At 60.3% G+C, this 21688-nt stretch overlaps 1 protein-coding gene across 1 annotated transcript in view; it reads right to left on the bottom strand.

Annotated features, from left to right (window-relative positions):
• Positions 1–21688, bottom strand: part of LOC133357865 (zinc finger homeobox protein 3-like) — a 77429-nt gene that overhangs the window by 22514 nt on the left and 33227 nt on the right. Inside the window, exons 2-6 of the mRNA XM_061576008.1 lie at positions 9596–12066; positions 9022–9556; positions 4269–4870; positions 3059–3154; positions 2744–2764 (exon numbers count right to left, since the gene is read on the bottom strand). Of these exons, the coding sequence (XP_061431992.1) occupies positions 2744–2764; positions 3059–3154; positions 4269–4870; positions 9022–9556; positions 9596–11134 (2793 nt within the window). The 5' untranslated portion in view covers positions 11135–12066. The remainder of the gene's footprint in view (positions 1–2743; positions 2765–3058; positions 3155–4268; positions 4871–9021; positions 9557–9595; positions 12067–21688) is intronic.

Genomic DNA, 21688 nt, shown 5'->3' with positions numbered 1-21688 from the left:
ACCATCACCACCTCCACCACCTCCACCACCAGAGCGTCAGGAGTGACATCGCCATTGCGTAGTCTCTCTCCGTTGTTGTGACCCTTCACCACCTGGAACTCCATCATTCCCCCCCCACCATTCCCACCCCCACCATCCCCCCCACCATCCTCCTCCCCACCCCCTTCCACATTCGCTGCGAATGACTCTTTGCCTCGGGGGGCAAGGGGAAATTGCGCGCGTTACAAGCGAGAACGATTATGATCATCATCAACATCGCCGCCATCGTCATCATCATCAGCTACGATAAATCCGCCGCTGGATGGAGGCCTCCTCCCCCCACGCCGTCTCCATCCCTCCGGTTCCAAAGTCGCCACCCAATCTCCCCCGGGGTCACGAGCGGATCTCGTCGTTCCGTCTCCGCGGGGTCAAAGTCCTGACCTCAACTGCCCCCCCCCCCCCCGACGTAGCCGCGAGAGCTTCTAGACCACGGGTCGGTTGGATGGGCAGGCGCGGTAATGTCGGGTGGTGGAGGGTTACTACGAACGACGCCGATTTGGTCAGATCTCCGCACGGTGGCCCGACCCGGCAAAAAAAAAAAACGCGAGACTTTGGTACCGGCTGCCAAGAGCAACCGCGCATCCAACTCGACGAACCACGCGACGCCATCCGTGGGTGAACGTTGCGGTGGGGGGGGGGGTCACGGGGGGCACGGGGGGCGGGACTGCGGCTGTTGGCAGTGAAGCGTTCGGTCGCGTGAAGGTGAGAACGGGAGAGAAAGAGAAGCCGCCGTCGACTTTGCATTTTTCAATCTGAATAATGCACGGCCATATAAAGAGCCGCAACCGTGGGCTCACCTCGTGCGCCTTCCTGTGTGTGTGTACGCGTGAGCGTGCGCACGTGTGTGTGCGCGTGCGTGAGCGCGAACGCGGGAGAGCTTATAGATTTACGGCGTGCGATCCTAACACACGGCCGCCGATCCGGGATTAATACGGTCGTCAGCGCCCCCCAGCTCCCCCAGGCCACCGACTGCTGTTGACCGCACGACGTTAGGGGGGTCCTAACAAGCGCCCGCGCCAAAACTCAAGGAAGCTCCCCGTCGCACTGACGACGACGACACCCACGGCGGCCCCCCCACTCTCCAGCCCCCCCCCCCCCCAGCCTTCTGCCCTCCCCCCCACCAATGCCAACGCTTAAATCCAGAGGTTTACCCCGCACACGGGATTATGACTCCCGTGATCATGCTAAGAAGGCACCGTGGCCTGGATATGGGACAGCGGTCCAGAGGTCACTGCACGTGCATGCGTGCGTGTATGTGTGCGATAGTGCGAGTGTGTGTGTGTGCGAGCGTGTGTGCAAGCGTGTGTGTGTGTGCAAGCATGTGTGCGAGCATGTGCGTGTGTGTGCGAGCGTGTGTGGTGTGTGTGAGCGAATGTGTGTGTGTGCGAGCATGTGCGTGTGTGTGTGTGCGAGCATGTGTGTGTGTGTGCGAGCGTGTGCGTGTGCTGCGCTACCATGGGGAGTGGTGGTGAAGTGGTTAGCGCTACGCTGCACTACGAACCTGGTGCCCCCAAGTTCGATTCCGGCTCACAGCTAACGCTAGTGACGATTATCTGAACCGGTCCTGGGCCTCCCCTAGGTCGATTCAGCCTCAAATGAGTACCTGGTACGGTGTGTAGTAAACATCGCCACTCGGGAGACAAAGGTGGCCAGGCGTGGTGCTGGTCACCCACTCCCTCGTGTGCCATTCTGGCCTTCATTGGTGCTCGCTAACAGCACTTTCCCAACAGTCTGTTAAGGCTATACGGGGGATCTTTGTCCTTGTTTTTTGGTGGAGGTGGTGGAGGTGATGTTGGTGGTGGAGGTGTGGATGTGGTGGTGATGGTAGGGGTAGTGGTGGTGGTGATGGTGGTGGTGATTGTGGTGTAGGTGGTGATTGTGGTGATGGTGATGATGGTGGTGGTGGTGATTGTGGTGTAGGTGGTGATTGTGGTGATGGTGATGATGGTGGTGGAGGTGATGGTGGTGGTGATGGTGGTCATGATGGTGGAGGTGATGGTGGAGGTGATGGTGGTGGTGATGCTGGTGGTGGTGGAGGTGATGGTGGTGGAGGTGATGGTGGTGATGATGGTGGTGATGGTGGTGGAGGTGATGGAGGGTGTGGACGAGCGAGCCATGGTGGACAGAACGAGAGCTGCACCTCGCAGCTCAAAAAAAAAAAACTGTGCGACCAGCGTCCACTTAATCACGGCCCAACAGGGCTCTTCGTGATGAATTAAAAAAGAAGAAGAAAAATAAAAAAAAAAGAATTAACAGACAGCGGTCATTAGTAGCTGACGGTGATTACGGGGAAAATTGTATTTTGATTTATTAAAAAAAGCACCGCCGCGCACGGTTTGTGGACGTAGAATGATGGCTAATGACACAACCTCTGCATTTCCCCCGACATCTAAAGCCATTTCAACCTCCTGACCTTCCCCAGCCCGAATATACGGGGGGGGGGGGGAAGGAGGGCAAAGAAATCTATAATGCCGCGGCATATTACTCAAGGTAAGGGATCAGTGACCCGTAATTTGAAATGTCTAAATCAATCATCATGCGGCCGTCCACCGTACTGCGAACACGACGGCATTGCTAACATCTGTCTTGAGAATATAAAAAAAAACTGGAAATAAATATAAGACGCACGTTTACAGTATATCAAAAAAAATCTTTCGTTTCCCCCGTGCCTGCCCTGCCCCCTCCCCTCTACTGCAACGTTCACCCCGCGGACGGTGTCGCGGATCTGCGGATAAAGCGCCAGGGGCAACAGAAACGCGACGGCTTCCGTGGGTCGCTCTTGTGACCGACGGCGGCGGCGTGCGGCGGGGGTCTGGGATGATAATTCTCGTGGGGGGCGACCGGCGGGGCGACTGGCGGTTGTGACCAATTCATGACGGGCCAATGAGAAGCGACGTTCACAACGACGGTGGCGACGACGGCGTGCCACTCTCAACAATAACAACAATAACAGCGGCAATAATTTAGGTGCCCTTAATACGTCGGCCGCGCGACGGGGTGGGGCCTCCATGCCTCCCACCCGATCGTCCGTTGCCGAAATCGCTCGCCGCTGCCCGGGCAGAACCGCGGGTTCGCTCGACGTGAAGGACGCCGGCGCTATTTCTGGCGGCGGCGGCTGCGGCGCAGCCGACACGACGGAGCCACCGGCACAATGAGGCAGACGCACAGACAGAAAACTCCCCCGGCGCCCCTCGCTTGTGCCGCGATTGAAAATCCCGGCGCGGGGGAGGGAGGGGAACTAAGTCTGAGTAAGAAGGAGAGCGCGGAAATCCGAGCCGGTAATTGGGAGGGTTTTTTTGTTGTTTGTTTCACTTCAAAAGTAACAAAAATATAAATACTATAATCGGTTTCATTCATTTGTAATATATCAACTGCAGGATCGAGGGTAGGCCTTCCCACGTGCCGTGCCACGGGTGTTTTTTCGCTTGACCATACTTCACCGCGCTCCGCGAGCTCGGCTGCGGTGTCGGTCGGGTCCGGAGGCGCGGGACCGCAGAGCTTCGGCAATTGTTGGGTAGCGCCGACTCCGGACCGCTGTGCGGCTGCCGCCACTGCCGCCGCTGCTGTTTTCCCCGCTCCTCCGAGTCGTTCTCTCGAGAACAAATGAGTACCGTGCGATGGGCGTCGCAGCCTGATTGGTCGAATTTATTATTCTTCACTTGTTCATTACCGGTATCACTGGCCGCGTTGGTGGGAATCGAACTCGGGTCGGCGTGACCGAGGTGAAAAAAGAAACGTCGCCACGCCACCGCTCCACCGACGGGAGGCTGCCGTGAGGGGGAACTAACGGCAACACCGGCGAGGCGGCCAAAACAAAATACATACGGGAGGGGGGGGGGGGGTGGCGTCATCACGCGGCTGCTCGTCACGCGGTTCTGCATTTGTCGCTAGATTGATGATTCCCCCGGCTAGGGGGAGCTGACTATTTTCAAGGCGAGCCGCAGCGGCCCCCCGAAGTGGGCAGGGCGTGCGTAGCCGCGTCGTCCACGGCCGCGCTGCTCACGTCCACGCACCCTCGCCGCACCAGGCACGCTTTCTTTCAGGCCGTGCCAGCGCGGATGTCATTCGTCCCCAGGACCGGCTCGGATATCCGTCGCCGCCACTGTTCTGGGCCACGATTGGGAACCGAGAACTCGGGTCGCCGGGTTCGCGGTGCGGCGCGCCGACCCGCCGGCGCCGACCCGCCGGCGCCACGGCGCACCCACCCACCCACACCGCCGTCCCCTCACCTTGTAGATGAGCACGCTGGCCTGGTGCTCCCGGCCCGCCACGTGCAGCCCCATCCTGTCCAGGCCGCTCGCCACGAAGTCGCAGGCGCAGCACCGCAGCTGCACCAGCGCCGGCGCGACGCCGGCCGCCCCCGATCCGGACGACGCCGACGCCGCCGCGGCCGCCGCCGCCGCGGCCGCCGCGGCCACGGCGTCGGCCCGCCCGCCCTCGCGCAGGTGGGCCGCGAGCTGGTGCCGCGCGGCGTGCTTGTCCGTCTTGCAGTGCAGCTGGAAGTTGGCGCGCAGCGGCGTGACGTAGCCGCAGAGGCGGCACGCGTGGGCGCCCTCGCCCGTCACCGCGCGCCACTCGCCGTCCGGCAGCCGGCGCTCCGAGCCGGCGTGCGCCGCCAGCTCGTCCGGGTCGTCCGTGGAGAAGGCGTCGCACACGCGGCACAGGAACAGCTTGGGCGACGGCGCACGCTCGCCGCGGCCCGGTCGATCTCGGTCGCCGTGGCTCGCCATCGCCGACGACGACGTCGGGTTGTGTTTTGGCACGGACGGCGCCGGGCCGGTGGCGGCGCCGTCGAGGGGTGGCTGGGCGGCGGCGCGCTGCCTCTCCGCGTCTGAGAAATGGAGTGCGGAGAAAGTGCGGCCGGAGAAATGTTACGGCGAATGCAATAAGACGGTCCTGATAAAGATGACGGTGATAACGATGGTGGCGACGATGATGAGGATGATGACGACGACGATTTGTGGGCTCCGTACGATATTTGTGTTCACGCGCACTCATTCGCTCGCCAACTCTCAGACGGGACAAGCGAATGTCTAAATCGCTTAGATCACCGGGGCCAAAGTTGAATCTCTGATAAGTTACTCTTCATCGCCGCGTACGGAATCATCACGCGGAGATGTTGATGTTATGTGCAGTTTATGCAAATCGCATGCAAATGACATGCTAATTGTCACATCGCGGCTCCACATTTTTTTATTCTGAGCAATTTGTAAAAAAAATTGCTCTGACGTTGGCAAATATAAAATACAAACGCCCGCAAAGTCTTCAATATACGGCGTAACAAACAAAAAAGATGCTCACGGGAATAAATTAATAAATTTGCGGCCTAAACACCGGGTGCGTTTTGGTTGTTACGCAAGACCGGGTGTTGGGTGCCCTACATGTGACCTACAACATTAGCGAAAACTCTCATTAAGGGAAATCAAATTATCTAATGGAGCCGGCCACGGAGCGGATTTAAAAAGGAGATTCCGGCTCCGTAATTGGCGTAAACGCATTTCCTCATTTCGACAAAAAGGAGAGGGGGGCGAGGCCGAGGTGCTGCCGCTGCCACCGCGTACGGTTTAGGACGGGGGCAGGCGGTGACGGCCGAACGGGCGCGACGGCGATGCCGTTGGCCAAAACGCTCCGTCGCCAAAACGCGGCCCCAACTTTGTCAATGGGGGGGGGGGGGAGGGGGGGAGGACCCACGATCGGTTCACGCGGTGCATCGCTCGCCAACCCATGTTCGCCGCGGTGCTCAGCGTGCCGACCGCTGCACCGCCGCTCTAACCCCAGTGACACGGACGCAAGGCGCATACACGCCCCGCGCCCCCCCACGTACCCCCCCCCACGTGCAACCCCCCCCTCGTGCCCCCCCCCCCCCCACGTGCCCCCCCCCCACGTGCCCCTCGCCCCCAAAGCACCATATCCACGTTACAATGTGATTTTTAATTTCCTGCAACGTAAACATACAGCGGTAGACTTTCTGGATATTTTTTCCTCCCTCCACTCTTTCCCCCCTCCACTCTTTCCCCCCTCTCTCTCTACACACACACACTGCATGTGTATTCTTTCTTATGGGTTCGTTAAGGTTCTTTGAACGCGTGCCATCTGTAACGTGTCCCGGAATAAGATTGGCGCGTTGTTTGCGGTTAACCGAAGCTATTTCTGATCCAGCCATGCCCGCCATAAACACAAACACTTGAACTTGAATACAGCATCGTGGCCTTGTGAGCAATTTAGCCACGTGCGTGTGTGTAGTTACGTGTGTGTAGCTACGTGTGTGTGTGTAACTACGTGTGTGTGTGTGTGTGTAGCTACGTGTGTGTGTGTAGCTACGTGTGTGTGTGTAGCTACGTGTGTGTGTAGCTACAAGTGTGTGTGTAGCTACGTGTGTGTGTGGAGCTACGTGTGTGTGGAGCTACGTGTGTGTGTGTGGGGAGCGGTAGTGTAGCGGTTAGCGCACTGCGCTATGAACCCGGCGACCAGAGTTCGATTCCCGCTCAAGGTCAACACCAGTAACAATTATATTAACCTGTCCTGGGCCTCCCCTAGGTCGACTCAGCCTCAAATGAGTACCTTGTGCGGTGTGTAAACATCGCCACTAGGGAAACAAAGGCGGCCGGGCGTGGTGCTGGCCACCCACCCCCTCGTGTACCGTTCCGGCCTTCATAGGTGCTCGCTAACAGCACTTGCCCCTCCAGTATGTTAAGGCTACACGGGGGCTCTGTCTTTGTACGCGTGCGTGTGTGCACGCGCATACCTGAGCATGTGTGTGCGTGTACGTTGGGTGGCATTTTAATTTCAGCCAGGCAATTTTCCTCAGTTTGATTCATAATTCCGCGTTCAATATATTAATTTATTTAAGTCGTAGCCCCCTCCCCTTCCCCCACCCACCCCACCCTTCTTTTATTCCCCGCCGAGGAATTGCCCCCCCCCCCCCCCCGCGAGGGCATCGGTGCGTCGTCCTCAACGTTCCAACCGCGGATCCCTCCGTGGAAACCAATTGTCGCGGCGGCGAATCGGTCGCAAGTGACATGCGGGAGGCAGATGAACGAAGCTACAATCGGAGGTGAGGAAAGGTGGGAGGGAGTGGGGAGTGGGGCAGGGAGGGGAAGGGAGGGGAGGGAGGGGGAGGGAAGGGGGAGAGGGAGGGAGGGGAGGGGAGGGGGAGAGGGAGGGAAGGAGGGGGAGAGGGAGGGAGGGGAGAGGGAGGGAGGGGAGGGGGAGAGGGAGGGAGTGGGGGAGCGAGGGGGGAGGGGAAGAGGGGGGGGGAAGGGAGAAGAGGGAGGGGAGGAGGGAGGGGAAGAGGGGGGGGGGAGGGAGCAGAAGAGGGGGGAGGGAGGGAGTGGGGGAGCGAGGGGGGAGGGAGAGGAAGAGGGGGGGAGGGAGAGGAGGAAGGGAGAGGAGGGAGGGGAGGAGGGAGGGAGGGGAGGAGGGAGGGAGTGGGGGAGCGAGGGAAGAGAAGAGGGGGGGAGGGAGAGGAGGAAGGGAGAGGAGGGAGGGGAGGAGGGAGGGAGGGGAGGAGGGAGGGAGGGGGGAGGGAGGGAGGGGGGAGGGAGGGAGTGGGGGAGCGAGGGAAGAGAAGAGGGAGGGAGGGAGAGGAGGAAGGGAGGGGGGAGGGAGGGGGGAGGGAGGGGAGGGAGGGAGGGGGGGAGGGAGGGAGGGGGAAGTGCGATGGGCACGGCATAATCCGTCGGGTACCAACGAGCCGATCTGGAACCGATTGCCCCTCCCCCCTCCTCCGCGGACAGACGTCGCGAGCCCCAAGGGCGACCAATATCCACCGCGGGCGAACGCAACCGGATCGGCGGGGGGGGGGAGGCGAGACAGAATCGGGAGCTAAACGTGACAAGAGAGGAGGTAAACATTCCACGAAGATCGATTCGTGACCTCGAATCGTCACCTAGAATCGTGATGATGCATTCACTCGTGGTTGGGGGCAGGCTGGCGGGGGGGGGGGGGTTGGTGAGGGATGATTTCGATGTCAGGGTACCACCAATCAAAATTAACATCGGGCTTACAATGGGCCCTGACGTTCCCTAAACCTTGCACTCCCCTTCACCACTACACACTGGCACCGTTTTATTTCAAACAAATGTGCGCGTGTGTGTGTTCGTGTGTATATGTATATAACATTTGGACGATTTCATTTTGACCCAAAAAAGTTAAATAGTAATCGCGGTCCAGATGTGTTTAAATTTGGCGGTGCCAGTCGTCTTCAAGCATCGGATCACGCCGGGGTTTACTCGGAGCAAAATCGTCTCCGTCTCGTGCCGTGCGCTAACAAACACGTGCTGGCCAGCGGGGTGGGTAGGGGGGGGTATTTATCAACTTACTACATTTATACTTCAACGCAGCTGCTGCCGCTTGCGCTGTAGGAGGGAGAGGTAACGCTGGCCCATGCCAACAGCGTGTTGCCCAACGGGGCAGGGCTTTGTAAGGAGAGGCCCTCTCTCTTCCTTCAAAGCCTCTAACACCACGCCCCCCCCCACCTCAACGACGGACTAGTTTCTTGGGGCGCGCGGTTGGGCGGCTCAGCGACGTGGCTGAGTGGTGTAGCGTCTCCTGCCCGGCAGGTAGTGCCAACCTCGACCGGGGTCTGTCCCGAGACCTCCTCTCCTGTCGGCGAGCCTTCGGCACTTCGCGCGGTAGCCTCAACGCGACACCTGGCCTGGCACGGGCGCCGTGGTGACGGCGGGTGTCGGTATCGGTGGTGGCGCGTCGCATCTCGCCAAACGTTATCGAGAGTGCCCCACGATTGACGGGGGCCACGCGTCTCTCGCAAGGCGTCGACTTCTGACCCTATCTGAATCCGGCTTCGGTGGAGAAGGGGTTGGGGCCCAGCAGGGCCAGCGACACGCTGACAGAAACGGCTCCTGCCCCCGGCCGGCTCGGCCGGCCCGGCACAGTCTCGGCGCCGCTCCGGCGTCCCGCGCGCCAGTGGGAGGAAGGAAAGAGAACGAGGGGGAGAAAAGACAAGAAGCGGCAAAGACTCACCGAGGGCACCGGGCGGCGCGAGCGCCGGCGGCTGCTGCTCGAGCTGCAGGTGGTGCTGGTGGGCCCCGGCCAACCCCTCCAGCTTCATCCCCGCGGCCGCCGCCGCGGCCGCCTGCATCGCGGCCGCCAGGTAGTACTGGTAGATCTCCGCCTCTCCCGGCACGACGCCGGAAATCACGCCGGGCATCTCCAGGTGGTGCAGGTGCTGCTGTTGCTGTTGCTGCTGCTGCAGCTGCTGCTGCTGCTGCAGGTGGTGGTGCTGCTGCTGGTGGTGGTGATGGTGGTGGTGATGGTGGTGCGGCCCCACCCGCTGCTTGGCGCCGCCCTGCTGCTGCTGCTGCAGGAGCAGCATGTTGTGTGCGTGCTTCTCGCTCGTCATGTGGATGCGCAGGTTGCGCGCCACGTTCGTCTCGTAGTCGCATACGTCGCAGCGCCACATCGGCTTTTTCTGCTGCTGGTTCTGCTGTTGACTCTGTTGACTCTGCTGCTGCTGCTGCTGCTGCTGCTGCTGCTGCAGGTGCTGGGGCCGTGCTTTCTGCGGCGACGCCGCGGCCGCCGCCGCCACCGCCGCGGCCGCGGCCGCCGCGGCCGCCGCGACGCCGCTCACGCCGCCCAGGCTCGCGGGGAGGTGGTGCTGCCCGTACGCGGCGACGGCGTCCGCGATGGCGCCCGCCCCGCCTCCGCCGCCGCCGCCCCCGCCGCCCCCGTTCTGCAGGCACTGCACGTTGTTGAGGTGCTTGTCGGACTGCATGTGGATGCTCAGGTTGCCCTTGGTGGTGGTGGAGTAGTTGCAGACGTCGCAGCGGAAGGGCTTGTAGCCGCACGTGTAGCTCTCGCCGCGCGCCAGCCGCGGGTGCTGCTGCCCCGACGTGCAGAAGTCGCAGGCGCTGCCCGACTCGGGGTGCTTCTCCTTCATGTGGGCGTCCAGCGTCTGCTGGTACTTGTAGTGCCAGTTGCACTTGGGGCACTTGAGCGTCTTGCAGGAGTTGCGCGACTGCAGCAGCATGACGTGGCCGCCGAACGACAGCGCCGACGGGCTCACCGCCACCTCGCGCCGCGGCGAGCCGCCCTCGCTCGCCGGCGTGCCGCCGCCGCGGCCGTCCCTGGCCGACGCTCCGCCGGCGTTCGGATGCTGCTGCTGCTGCTGTCCTAGCGAGAGCCTCGGCAGCGCGAGGTCGCGCTTGGCGTCGCCCGCGTCGGCGTCCGACGGCCGCGCCGTTTCGGCGGCGGCCGATTCGACGGTCGCCGCGAACGCCGGCGCCGGGTCCCTGGCGCCGAGGGCCGCGTCGCCGTCGGGCAGCGTTTGGAAGGAGCTGCAGGGTGCCTCCGTTGGGGAGGGGTTGAGCAAATGAGGCAGAAAGGAAAGCTGAGAAATGCTTTGGTTTGTAAGACTGGAGAGTTCGTTTCTTCTGCAAGCGCCGTCGCCAACACCGACCTGAGAGCCTCCGAATCCGCCCACCTCCATCTCCTCCTCCATCTCCGCCGCCGCCGCCGTCGCCATCGTCATCATCTCCGCATCGTCGTCGTCGTCAAATTCATTGGTATAGAGTTCGTCGTCGGACCTCTCGTCCTCCAAGTCCGCGGGCTCGGACTTGATTCGCACGCCGTGGACGTCCAGGACGTCGCCGCTGCATTTGGCAAGCTGCCCCGCGCCGGCGCTGGTCCGGCCGGGGTACGTTGAGGTATTTGGGGATTTCAGCAAAGCACTGGGCAAACCCCCAAGGTTCAACGGGGCGCTCTGACCCCAAGCGTTCACGGGAGAAGCAGTCGACTGCAGCCCCTTAATCTTTGGCCCGGCCCGCAGCGCCTCGGCGCCGCCATCTACTCTAATGCCGCTAAAAACGCCGTAAAAATTTGGTTTCACGGAGGCGTCCGCGCTCGCGAGCCGCTGCCGCCGGCGCCCTTGCCGCCGGGCGCCGGGCGCGCCGCTCGGCTCCAGGAAGCTGACGAGCGGCTCCCTGCGGTCGCGGCCCACGCCCTGCACGATGGCGGAGGCGCCGCTCCGTCCCAGCAGCCTCCGCTCCTCGGCGAGCAGCGAGAGGCGGTGGTCGCGCGTGGCGTGCGCCGCGAACGTGCGGGCGCAGCCGAACGACAGCTTGCACAGGAAGCACATCAGGATGGGCTTCCTGCCCCCGAACAGCGCGCCGTCGCCGTCGCCGGCCCCGCCGGCCTCGCCGTCGTCGCCGTCGTCCGGACGCCCGTCGTCCGCGGGCCCCTCCGGGCTCTCGTCCTCGCTCTTCACGCCGTCCGGCGCCGCCGCGCCGCCGCCGCAACCGCCCCCTTCGCCCCGGACGTCGAAGACCCGAAAGCTTCGTAGCGCGGCTCCGGCGGCGGCCGCGAGCGAGGAGTTGGGGAACGCCTGGATGTGGAAGGTGCTGATCGCCCCGGGTTTGACGCCGAAGGACAAAGCGTGCGCCAGCGTGGGGCTACGGCCGCCGCCGCCGCCGTGCCCATCGTCGGCGAACGCGGACAAGCTCTCGGCGCTCTTGACGATGTAAGCGGAGCCGTCGGCCCGGTACACGATCTCGCCCGGGATGCTCTCCACGTCGGCGACTTCACCGGCGGCGGCGGGCGGCGGCGATGATGGCGGCGGCAGTGGCGTGCGGCGGCGGCGCCGGCGCCGCGCCCTCCGCGGCGGTGGCGCAGCGGTGCTCCATGTAAGTCTGTAAACTCTCGAGCGGCGACGCGCATTGGTTGCAGCAAATATCTTTGGCAGAGGAGGCGGCGGAAGCCGGACGCGGCGGGACAACGGCGGCGGAGGATGAGGAGGAGGCGGCCGCGGTGGGAGAGGAAGCGGAGGGAGGCCAGGCCGGGGAGGGGACGGCGAGGGAGGGCCCAGGGCCCGGGACGCCGGCCACGGCCGGAGACCACGAATCTCTCAGCAGCTCGGCGCTCGCCGGAGAGTCATCGTCTCGGGGTGGCGGCGGCGGCGAGGCTGTGTCGACGTCACTCCGCTTCTTCCCGGCGGAGCTGGCCTGCGACGCGTGATCTTCCATGGCACTCGGCTGCCCCCGAACGTCTCATTTCTCCGCGCCGGTGAGAATCCTGCACAAGGAGGAGAGAAAGAGAGAAAGCGAGAAAGGGAGGCGGGTCAGCTCGACGGCGGTTACACGCGAGGGAATGGATGTGAAGTTTTATCAGCGCCACCGTTGCCGACGAAGCGTACACTCCGCTCCCCCCAGTTCATTCAGCAGCGCTGTAGATTTGTGCTGTGTCAGACCACTCCACCACCATGACAAGGTCAAACCAAAGCTCACCCCGGTGCGCCGAAGAACATTTCTCGCAACGAAGCTTCGCCCGGCCCAAAAAATTCGAAGTACAAACCCGAAAGAGAGAGCCGCCATGCATCTCGGGAGAATCGACCTTTGACCCTGGCCTCGGCCCAAATTGTTCCGGGCCTTCTGGGAATTGACACTGAATGTCTCCAAACAGCCTCGACGTTCTGACCGACAGCCATCGTCGCCCCGACATAAATGTGAAGATTCTATGACGACGATGACGACGACAATGATGAAGACGACGACGACGACGACAACGATGACGATGACTACAATGACAACGAAATTGGCCGACTATTACAATGACGTCGACGATGATGACGACAACGACGACGACGACATGTTACACTCATCGACTCGGGCCGCGCGTCACGGCGCGAGGCGAAACCACGCCGCCGGTGCGGAAACGCCTCGGGAGGGCCCTCAAACTATTTCAAGAGCTGCGTCTGTTGCGCGGAATAAAAGCGGGTCGGCGTCGATGCCGGGATAACTTCTCCTTTCTCCACCTCTCGCGCCATCGATCGCCGCCGCGCAAGTCACCTCCCGACAACGTTACGGGCGGCATTTTGATAGCCAAGCGGATAAACATGCCCGGCCGCATTGTCGACGTCGTAAATCAGGGACTTGCTCATAAGTAAATTCCGAACCTAATCACGCGCCGGTGATCGATACCTGGAACAGGCCCGACGTTAAGGGCCCTCGGGGAAAAAGAAATGAAAAAAAACCCCAACAACGACGCTGAGGAGCGGGCGATGATTAATTATTATTTTCGTTCGTATTATTCCCGCGCGCCCGTATTAGGCCGTGCGATAAAACGCTTTGAATTTCGCTCATCGGAATCGAAATCCGTTTCCGAAAGAAAAAAAAAGGAGACTTCGCGTGGAGCGCCAAACGGTGTCCTTTGGCTTTTTCGCGGCGGAGGTTGGTAGGGGCGGGGGGCGAGAGACGGGGGGGGGGGGTGGATCCGGTGGGTACGAGGCAACGGAAGCCTCAAAGCTGGAAAGAGAAATCGCCAAATTTGCAAAGGATCAGCCAAAAAAAAGAAACCCTGGAGGCCCCCCCACACCCTTTCCCCCCCGCCGAGAGGGGCATCCGCAAAGAGGTGGGGAGCGAGTAGCCGCACCTTACACCGCCAGCGCCAGCGCAACTTGCCCATCAACTGACCGACCGCCGTGGGCCCGTTTGTCCGCTGCTGGATGGGTTCACGGCGGCGGCTCCCGGGGGGGGGGGACGCGACTGGAAGGGAAAACTCGCAACCGTCGCTGCCTCGGCCGCGCGCCGGGAGATGGAATCTAAACCGGCGACCTCTGAATTGCTACCGTCGCCGCGGCTACTACTACTGCTGCTACTGCTGCTACTACTACTGCTGCTGCCACTGCTGCTGCTACCGCCGCTGCCACTGCTACGACTACTGCTGCTGCTACTGCTGCTACTGCTACTACTACTGCTGTTACTACTGCTGCTACTGCTACTACTGTTGCTACTACTGCTACTGCTGCTACTACTGCTACTGCTGGCTAACGTTATAAAGCCGCCGTGGCGGCCGGCAGCATCAAGAATCCTTCTCGTGAGACGATGGCCAATCAATACGGACAATTAGCTCCACGCAGCCAATGACAGATCCTGCGGCCGGGGGGCTGGGTGGGGGTGGTGGCGGGGGGGAGAGGTGGGCGGGGGGGGGCGTCGTGGGGCCAGGCGGCCCATTAAGGCGGCGGAGTGCATACGGGAAGCCGCGCCGATGGCCTTCGGGAACCGCTGTCCCTCGCCAGTGACCCCGGCCTCTCCAGCCGACCACCATCCCCCCTCCCCCCCCCACGGGGGAGACGACCGAGAGTCATCGCCACCCTCCCCTCTCCCGCCACCCTCCCCCCACCCTCCTCTCTGACCGACCGACTGACCCTGGCGGACGGCGCGAGAGCGCGAAGCTCGCGGTCAGTTTGGCGGCTGGTCTGTGAACTCGACGCGAGTACCGTCGTCGTGGTTACACGGGTACTGTCCTCGTGGTTACGCGGGTACCATCGTCATGGTTACGCCAGTACCGTCGTCGTGGTTACGCCAGTACCATCCTCGTGGTTACGCCAGTACCGTCGTCGTGGTTACGCCAGTACCATCCTCGTGGTTATGCCAGTACCGTCGTCGTGGTTACGCCAGTACCGTCGTCGTGGTTACGTGGGTGCCGCCGAAGAGCGGTGGGGAAACAAACTAAAAGAACATATTCTTAGGTTTTTTCGGTAAAGTCACCTAAGAATTTGAATCCTTGCAGTCACGAAAGCTTCAAATCTAAAACTAAAAGAACAACATCGGAAGAGTGCACGGGGCAGCCACGCGCCTGGAATTACACCACGAGACAGAAAGCGGCGCACGTGGATGAGAGGTCGTGCACACGATGGTTGATGACACCGTTCAAACTCTGTAGAGTGGGCCAAGAAATAATAACAATTGACTCCGACGCCAGCTTTCATCGACGTGGGCCGAACAAGGCCCGGCCGACCGTCATCCTGCCCTCGCATTGTCGCCTGCGCCAGCCAAAAATGAAAAAAAAAAACGCAAAAGCGCCCGGCAAAAAATAATCACCGAGAAGCAGCTTGGCTCCGAGGGCATCAAACCGGTAAATAAATTAATAAACAAGGCATCTCGAGGCATCTGGCGGCGGCGGCGGCGCTGGAGGGGAGGGGGGCGGCAGGCATGGAATTGAAACGGGTTCAGCACATTCGCCAAAGTTGCGCGCTGACGGAAACAGCTTTTTTTTTTTTAAACGTAGAGAAACCCAGCGGAGAGCGAGTGGGTGGGATGAGGGGGTGGAGGAAGAGAGAGAGAGTGGGGTGGGGGTGGATCGTATCTCGCGCTCTCCCATCCGTCGCTCGCAAATTGCGAGTCGCGCGGCGTCTTTGATCGCGCCCGCGAAGCCCTCAATCGGCGCGTGGCAGCGCGGGAGTCAAAGACAAAGCAGCGGGGGGACCCCCCCACCAACCTCCGGAGCTCGAGAGGGGAGAGCGTTCGCAATTAATCCCGCGGGGAGAGAGTCAGAGAGAGAGAGCGAGAGAGTGAAGATGACCGAGAGGTCATCAGCCCAGAAATTGTCCCAAGCGTAGCGAGCCTTTGATCACCGCCCTGCCTCCAAATCCGCCACCCGACCCCCACCACCACCACCGCCACCACCACCACTCAACCCCCCACCCCCACCACCACCGCCAACACCGCCACCACCAACACCACCGCCCCCCACCAGCACCGCCGTCGCCACCACCGCCGCTAACCTTGTCCAGTTCATTTGGCTCGCGTGCAAAACCTGGCAGATGCGGTTACAATCGACGACTACGACGCAGAAAGCGGTGACTGCGGTCACCGCCCAGAGCAGAAGCGTGGAGAGCGCAACGTGGAATCGATGGCAGATTCACAAAGACGGAGGAAGGGAGGAGGAGGCATCGTCACAGCGGTGATGCAGCACTCCGCTTACTCCTGACTCCACGATCCTCTGGCTCGTTAATCTGCCCAACACGCACCTCTTCCAGAGAACGACGACGAAGATGATAGAGACACGAAGACTTACGCAGACGAATATCATCACAGAGAGAGCCGTAGACTCACACGGACAAATATCATCACAGAGAGACCCTGAGACTCACACAGAGAAATATCATCACAGAGAGACCCTGAGACTCACACAGACAAATATCATCACAGAGAGACCCTGAGACTCACACAGACAAATATCATCACAGAGAGACCCTGAGACTCACATAGACAAAAATCATCACAGAGAGACCCGTAGACTCGCACAGACAAATATCAGCACAGAGAGAGTCGTGGACTCACACAGACAAACATCATCACAGAGAGAGAGACCCTGAGACTCACACAGACAAATATCATCACCCAGAGAGACCCTGAGACTCACACAAACAAATATCATCACCCAGAGAGACCCTGAGACTCACACAGACAAAATTCATCACAGAGAGACCCGTAGACTCACACGGACAAATATCATCACAGAGAGAGTCGTGGACTCGCACAGACAAACATCATCACAGAGAGAGACCCTGAGACTCACACAAACAAATATCATCACAGAGAGACCCTGAGACTCACACAGACAAATATCATCACAGAGAGACCCTGAGACTCACACAGACAAATATCATCACAGAGAGACCCTGAGACTCACACAGACAAATATCATCACAGAGAGACCCTGAGACTCACACAGACAAAAATCATCACAGAGAGAGTCGTGGCCTCACACAGACAAACATCATCACAGAGAGAGACCCTGAGACTCACACAGACACATATCATCACCCAGAGAGACCCTGAGACTCACACAAACAAATATCATCACAGAGAGAGAGACATGGAGAGTGCGAGAGTGGAGAGCCGACAGAGTGGACATAAACTCGCGGCTATCGGAGTGCGAGTGGAGATGGGGAGGGGGGGGGGATGCCTTGGCAGCCCAACATGGCCGAGGGAGGTGCTCGCTCCTTCTCCTCTGCTGCCCCCACAGTCTGGAACTGGCTCCCAGCACCCCCCCCTCCCCACCAGCCGCCCGTGTTGTCAACTCCCCTTGCCCGCCGCCCAGTTCGAGTCCAGGCTCGAGAGCTTCCTCTACTCCCGTGCCTCCTACCACCACCACCCACTGCCTCTCTCTCTCACAAAGCAAACGTTGTGCCCACCGTGTGTGCATAGAGCCAGTGAGATGCGTTGGCATTCAGACGCGATGAGAGCCCCCCCCCCCCCCCACCAATGTATTGTATGGGTCTCACGCGAAGCCACGCAGATTCACGTAGTGACCCCCCTTACCTATTGACACAGAGACCCATGGTAACAAAGACAAAGATCCCCGCGTATAGCCTCAACAGACTGTTGGGGCAAGTGCCGTCAGCGAGCACCTTTGTTTCCCCAGTGGTGATGTTTACACACCGCACCAGGTACTCGCTTGAGGCTGAGTCGACCTAGGGGAGGGCCCGGGACTGGCGGTGGCCATGAGCGGGAATCGAACTCGGGTCGCCGGGTTCGTAGCGCAGCACGCGGTGTCTCTGTGCATGTCTCTGTGTGTCACTGTGCGTGTCTCCGTGCGTGTCTCCGTGGGTGTCTCTGTGCGTGTCTCTGTGTCGGTCTCTGTGTGGGTCTCTGTGCGGGTTTCTGTGCGGGTCTCTGTGTGTGTCTCTGTGGGTGTCTCTGTGCGTGTCTCTGTGGGTGTCTCTGTGGGTGTCTCTGTGGGTGTCTCTGTGCGTGTCTCTGTGCGGGTTTCTGTGCGGGTCTCTGTGGGGGTCTCTGTGTGGGTCTGTGTGTGTGTCTGTGTGCGTCTTTGTGCGTGTGTGTGTGAGTCTGTGTGTGTCTATGTGTCTGTGTGTGTCTGTCTGTGTGTGTCTGTCTGTGTGTGTCTGTCTGTGTGTGTCTGTGTGTGTGTGTCTGTGCGTGTCTCTGTGTGTCTGTGCGCGTCTCTGTGCGTGTCTCTGTGCGTGTCTCTGTGTGTGTGTCTCTGTGTGTGTGTCTCTGTGTCTCTGTGTGTCTCTGTGTGGGTCTCTGTGTGGGTCTCTGTGTAGGTCTCTGTGTGGGTCTCTGTGTGGGTCTCTGTGTGGGTCTCTGTGTGGGTCTCTGTGGTGTCACTGTGTGTGTCTCTGTGGGTGTCTCTGTGGGTGTCTCTGTGGGTGTCTCTGTGCGGGTCTCTGTGTGGGTCTCTGCGTGGGTCTCTGTGTGGGTCTCTGTGAGTGTCTCTGTGGGTGTCTCTGTGGGTGTCTCTGTGGGTGTCTCTGTGGGGATCTCTGTGGGGGGTCTCCGTCCGTGGACTCACGTAGAGACCCGTGAGCGAGAGAGGGAGAGAGAGAGAAACTCGTGAGAGGCGACGAAAAATCCGACGCCCTCCGTCGAGGTGCAGAGCGCCCAGGAGGTGCGGCTGGCACACTCAGAAGCGACGTCCCACATCGGGGGGGGGGGGGGGGTGTTCAGAATTTAGTTTTTTACTCCTCTTTACACAATTGTACATCGTCGTAAAATGTTCAAGAGACTTGCCGCGAGGCCTTGTTACTGGATGATGCTGGCCAGAGAGACAGAGAGAGACAGAGAATTAAAATCAGGTTGAACCTGAATGACTGGAGGCTCACGGCGGGTGCTGACAGCGTGGTGGGTGGAGAGGGCATGTGGGTCCCCCCCCTCCTTCACGCCATCTGATACCATCCGATGATTAGTTCACCGCAAAATGTCGACTTCGTCAGTTCGGGACACATCTGAATGGGTGGGTGAGCGATTGCGGTGTGCGAGTGAGTAAGGCTAATTGTAATGCTGTTCTTACAATGCCCAGTCCCACCAGTGACCTGTCCATCCAGTGACCTATCAATGACCTGTCAATGTTTCGATTTAAAGCTTTCGTGACTGCAGGGATTCATCTTCTTGGTTCTTTCGGTAAAGTCACGTAGAAGGGAAATAATAAAATAATAAAAATACAACATAATAAAATAAAATAATTCTCACGACGTTTCGGCTACAACGCAAGCAGCCGTCTTCATTCTTCACCTGAAGACGGCTGCTTGCGTTGTAGCCGAAACGTCGTGAGAATTATTTTATTTTATTATGTTGTATTTTTATTATTTTATTATTTCCCTTCTACGTGACTTTACCGAAAGAACCAAGAAGATGGACCTGTCAATGATCTATCAATCACCTGTCAATGACCTGTCAATGACCTGTCAATGACCTGTCAATGACCGTCAATGACCTGTCCCTCTGAACGCGACGGCTCGCTCTGTCACCGCCACCCAACGACTCCGTCGCACAGCAAAAGCAGCAGCAGCGCAACGTCGTCGTCAACACTTTTGGGGGGGGTGGGGGGGGGGGCTCGCTCACAACAACAACAACCCCCATTCGCCACTAAGTGGCGGTGACGTCGCCGCGACGCTTGTGCCAGGCTACGTGCACGTTGAGGCCACGTGAAGTGTCGAACGCCCGCTGGCAGGAGGTCACGGGGGCAGACCCAGCAGGTGCCACGGGTCGCTCACGAAGGGGGTTACACACACACGGTGCCCCCCCCCCCGCTATCCCTCACACTCCCAAGGGGGCACTGACACTCAGGAGGATTTCTCCACAACTCTGTGGCTGTCCCCTGACGATGCCGCTTGTCGTTGTTGTAACTGCCGGCGGCTCTGGGTTCACTCTGGAACACGTAAACGTTGCGGTACTCTACTCGGAACGAATCGGCGCGCTCTGTTCACGCGACACAGCCTCACTAATTTGGCTGTGTCGGGTGGTGGCGGGTTTAACGACACAACATTTATATATTTACGCGATCCAACCCCCCAAAAAACCTCTATCATGGATAATATTGGTCTTGAAAAACCTACGACTACTACGACTACTACTGCTGCAACTATTACAACTACTACTACGTGTTGAAACTTACACTCAGGCCATTGGGAAAAGCCAGCGAACGTCATTGTCGTCGTCCCGTTTGCAAAGACCCCCCCACCCTCAAACCTCGGCGGGCAATTCCACAGTCCTGTGACGGGGGCCCGAGTGTCGATCAGTCGGCGGTGCACGCGAGAGAGACACGGACACGACGAAAAAGCACGGAATCCACCACCACCACCAGCACCACCACCAGCACCACCACCACCAGCACCACCACCACCAGCACCACCACCACCACCAATCATGCCTCGGCGGGCTTCTTGCTAAACACCAAACGCGAAAAACCCGTGTCTGGACTTCACATCTGTTCACCGAGTCATAGGGTGGTGGTGGTGGGGTAGTGGTGGTGGGGGAGGATGCGCAGGTAAAGTCGCAGCCCTGCAATGTCTCCCCTCCGGCCACTGCTGCCTCTATCCAGAAAGCTCCCCACACCCCGTGACCACCCCCCCATTCCCCCATCCTCTTAAGAGGGGACACGACGCTGGAGAGAGACGACGCCGGAGAGAGACGGCGCCGGAGAGAGACGGCGCTAGAGAGAGAGCCGGCGCTAGAGAGAGAGCCGACGCAGGCCGGCCCCACGGCCGCACCGCCGTGCGTAGGGACGGCGTCCGGCCCGTCGCACCTCCCGGGGCGTATCGAAGCGGGCAGGCGAAAATAAAACTTTGGGAGTCGCTCATACTTTACCCCACCACGCGCGCTAGACCCATCTGCAGCAGCCGCGTTATCGTTGCGGTTATTGTTGTGGTTGTGGTTATTGTTGTCGTTGTGGTTATTGTTGTCGTTCTGGTTATTGTTGTCGTCAACCGCAGCGCCGGGAGATCGCGTCGATGCCCATCGACCTCTCGGCCGCTGCCCTATCGACGACTCCGCGGCGGACATCTCGAGATAGGTAAATAATTAATAAAATAGCCCGACCACCCACCAACCCCCCCCCTCCACCCCCCCTCCACTCTCCCCTCCCGGCCCACCACTCCACCTTTGTCGATAGCTGGCAGGCTAGGCACACACGCTATGCGCGGGTGTAATTGGGGGTAATGGAGTACGTACATAAAAGATATAATAACTCCCCCCCCCCCTCATTATTCTAAAACAGCTTGGCCGCAGACAATTATCCTTTTAATTAAGATCGCGGTGACTAACGGCCGAGGTGGGCGCCATTAACGAAATCCTCGCCCATTACGCCGCCCAGGGTTGGCGCGGCGGTGGCAAGACGAGCGTGGAAATGCTAAACGGCATGGGGGGGGGGGGGGGTGAACACGTCGCACCTCCGTTCAATCCGGTAGGGCGCTACCCATCCCTCCTGCCCGCTCGCTCGCCACCACCACCCCCCCCCCCCCCACCACGCTCTCTCACGACCGATCCACACCAAGGGGTTGCTACCTATCCCGGCGTCCGCGCACTGTCGATGGTCGCTTTTAGGGCGCGATGTCCGACGTTCCGCCTTCCCCCCCCTCCGACGTTCCACCTTCCCCCCCCTCCCGCTCGCCGACCGGTTCTCTGGTTGCGCCGCCGCCGCGTGCTCGCCGGGCGCCACATCCGACGTTCCGGTCCGTCCGTTCATCCGCTCCGTCACTTCCACCGGGGGGCGGGGGGGGGGGGCCTAGGAGCCCGCACTGTCGCCACGCTGGCTTTGCCATTCGGGCTTTGGCCGTCCGGCCGGGACTCAACTGGGACCCGACCGAATTCTCCACCAGATTCTCCACCAATTTACACACCAGATTCTCCACCAGATTATCCACCAGTTTCCCAACAGAGTTCCCAACCGGCTTCCCGTGGCCCAGCGGCGGGAGGAGGCACCCCGCTCGGCTCCTGAAAAAGCCCCCAGCACTCGGGATCGAAACGTCAGACGCCGTCACGCCGAACGACGCGCCGCGGCGGCACCGGCGGCCTCCGAAAGTCACCGCCGGAGAGAGCCGGGACACAGCGGCGCGAGCGCGACACAGCCCCCCGCGGCCGTGAGATCCGTGTCTTCGAGGTGGCGTTCC

This window comes from Lethenteron reissneri, chromosome 60 (assembly GCF_015708825.2).
Source record: "Lethenteron reissneri isolate LAM-NWPU_2019-01 chromosome 60, ASM1570882v1, whole genome shotgun sequence".
NCBI lineage: Eukaryota > Metazoa > Chordata > Hyperoartia > Petromyzontiformes > Petromyzontidae > Lethenteron > Lethenteron reissneri.
Note: the sequence above shows the minus strand (reverse complement) of the source record. Positions and strands in the feature narration are given on the sequence as shown.